Source organism: Microtus ochrogaster, chromosome 5, assembly GCF_000317375.1.
Source record: "Microtus ochrogaster isolate Prairie Vole_2 chromosome 5, MicOch1.0, whole genome shotgun sequence".
Lineage (NCBI taxonomy): Eukaryota > Metazoa > Chordata > Mammalia > Rodentia > Cricetidae > Microtus > Microtus ochrogaster.
This window is the reverse complement of record NC_022012.1, coordinates 91,868,887-91,871,725: the sequence shown is the minus strand read 5'-3', so window position 1 is coordinate 91,871,725 and position 2,839 is coordinate 91,868,887. Positions and strand designations below refer to the sequence as shown.

The window sequence follows — 2,839 nt, the reverse complement described above, 5'->3', positions numbered from 1 at the left end:
AGAGACAGAGAGACACAGAGAGAGAGAGAGAGAGATAGAGAGAGAGAGACAGACAGAGAGACAGAGAGACAGAGAGACAGAGAGAGAGAGAGAGATTTAGCTAGCTGGCTCAGCAAGCTCCAGGGACCCTCCTGTCTCAACTGACTTCCCCACCACTGGACTCTTCTGCCACAGTCAGCCAGAGATCTGAAGGCACCCAACTTTCTTTACTGCCCTGTCACAAGCCCCCAGAGCAAGAATTTCTATCTGTTTTGTGTATAGTGTTTGTCTATACTGAAGAAGCTATGTAAGGGCTGTCGCAGACAGTTAACTGTTGATGTGCTGAGCTGCTGGAATGAGAGACTAGCAGTCGGTATGTGGAGTGCTAGACAGAGAGAAACTCGTCCTCAGGGATAATGATGGCGCTCGCAGGACAGAAAACCAAAGGGCTTCCTTTAATCATGGGAACCGGGGGAGTTTCAACTCTTCAGTCACGGTGGAGATAAAATTAGAATTAATAATAATTATCAGAGCTCTAAGCCGTTCAATGGGTCCTGAGGTTATGTGTTTATGTGGAGGTCTGGAATAAGGAGAAGCCCAGAGGCTGTCATTGGAGGATGATGCCAGGATTCCTCGTCCCTTGACCAGGAATAGAAGGAGGGGAACTTGGTGCCCCCCCCACTCATCCATTAGATGTTGCTACCCTGGCCTTCCTTCCCCCACCAGGAGGAGAAGCAGGCTCAGTGCTGGGTTTCTCACTGCTTATACTCTTCCACTTTAAAATTTCTATTTTTAAAAAATAATTTTTTATAATATATTTTGATCATATTCCTCCCAACTCTGTGCATTGTATGTGTGCATGTATGTATATAGGTATTCACACACACACACACACACACACACACACACACACATATATATGTTCTCTCAAAACAATAAACAAAAACACAGACAAGCAAAAAGAACCTCAATAAGACAAAGATAACATAACAAAACAATAAATGGGTCCCCTTGTGTTGGCTGACTACTCCGGGTATGATGCGCCTGCAGTATGCTTGCCTCCATCTTTAGTGACTACCCCGACACTCTGTGGGGCCAGGCAGCTGATTTCTCTCTGAGCCCAACTTCCTCACTTTAAGTAAGGACTGTTGAGATGATTGCTTTATATTGTCCGTGCAGCACTCCAGGAGGAGAGAGGCGTGAACTGAGCACTTAGCGAGTGGCAGGTGATGTTTTCATTGTCATGTGTAATCTGTCGCTGAACTTGGCTGATGTAAGTCCTCCTAGATGGTTAACTCTGGAAATGGTGCCTGCAGGCTTGTGACTTAGTCTGCTGTGTGGTTCCTGCCTTTCCTTTTCCTGCTGCATGCCGGCAAAAATATAGAATTCTATTGACGCCGTGTAGAATCAAGTCAGGGCTGTCATCTTCTCTCCTCCAGACTACTCCTCTGGATAAGCAAACTGAGAAAAGCATTAGCGTCCCACACTAAATCCGAGCTCTGAACTCAGTTCTGACCTCAAGTCCGTCACTTTCTTACCACCCCAAACTTCCTTGCATCCAATCAGCGAGGCCGTGTGATGTCTCCTCTCCCTTCTTGCTGCAGTCACTGCCCCAGTGGTTACATCTGCCTGAAAACATCTGAAAATCCGGATTTTAACTACACCAGCTTTGACTCCTTCGCGTGGGCGTTCCTCGCGTTGTTCCGCCTCATGACACAAGACTCCTGGGAGCGTCTGTACCAGCAGGTATCTTGAGACAGAATTCCACTATGCAGCCTTTGCTCACATGGAACTTGTGGTGATCCCCCTGGCTCCGCATCCCACATGCTGGGATTACAGTGATGTGGGATGACCCTCTGTATGCTGTGAATATGTTTTCATACCATTGGTTAATAAAGAAGCTGCTTTGACCTATGGTGGGGCAGAATAGAAGTAGGCAGGGAAAACTAAACTGAATGCTAGGAGAAGGAAGGTGGAGCTAGGGAGAAGCCATGTAGCTGCTGAAGGAGAAGGATGCTGGAACCTTACCAGTAGGCAACACTCCCGTGGTGATATACAAACTGATAGAAACGGGTTATTTAAGAGGTAAGAGATAGCTAGGAATATGCCAAAGTCATTGGCCAAGCAGTGTTGTAATTAATATAGTTTCTGTGTGATTATTCAGGTCAGGGAAGCCAGGAAACAATAGGTAATCTCCATTTACATTACAGGCATACACCACCACACCTTCAAGGGCCCGTGTGTTTCGTGCACAGTGTCTGGCTGACCTTCTTTGCTTTGATCTCCAGACACTCCGGGCCTCTGGGAAAATGTACATGGTTTTCTTTGTGCTGGTCATCTTCCTCGGATCATTCTACCTGGTCAATTTGATCTTGGCTGTGGTTACCATGGCGTATGAGGAGCAGAACCAGGCAACAATCGCGGAAATTGAAGCCAAGGAAAAGAAGTTCCAGGAAGCCCTTGAAGTGCTGCAGAAGGAACAGGAGGTGGGTGGAGGCAGTCCCGTGCAGCCAACCTCCCAGGAGCTTCTGGGACAGTGGACAGACTCCTTTAGAGGCTCTTATGAACATGAGTTTTACTTTAAGGGTTGTCTTGGGTCACCTAAAAGAGTATCCATGGAGGGGGAATAACTGTCAGCAAAGTGCTTGCCATGCAAGCAGGAAGACCCAAGTTCAAGTCCCAGAACCCACTTTCAATCCCAGTGCTGGGGAGGCACATTTGGGTGGATCGTTGGAGCTTTGTCTAGTTGGTGACCTTCAGGCCAGTGAGAGTCCTTGTCACAAAAATGAAGTGAATGGATCCTGAGGAGTGACACCCGAGTTGTCCTCCGGCCTCTATAGGCATGTACAATACACACACA

The 2,839-nt window shown here is 47.3% G+C and overlaps 1 protein-coding gene across 5 annotated transcripts in view; it reads left to right on the top strand.

Moving 5' to 3' along the window:
* Window positions 1-2,839, top strand: part of Scn10a (sodium voltage-gated channel alpha subunit 10) — a 97,048-nt gene that overhangs the window by 33,989 nt on the left and 60,220 nt on the right. For all 5 annotated transcript variants that reach the window (XM_026779226.1, XM_005348099.2, XM_005348098.2 and 2 more), the window contains exons 8-9: window positions 1,584-1,725; window positions 2,268-2,465. In XM_026779226.1, coding sequence (XP_026635027.1) covers window positions 1,584-1,725; window positions 2,268-2,465 — 340 coding nt within the window. The remainder of the gene's footprint in view (window positions 1-1,583; window positions 1,726-2,267; window positions 2,466-2,839) is intronic.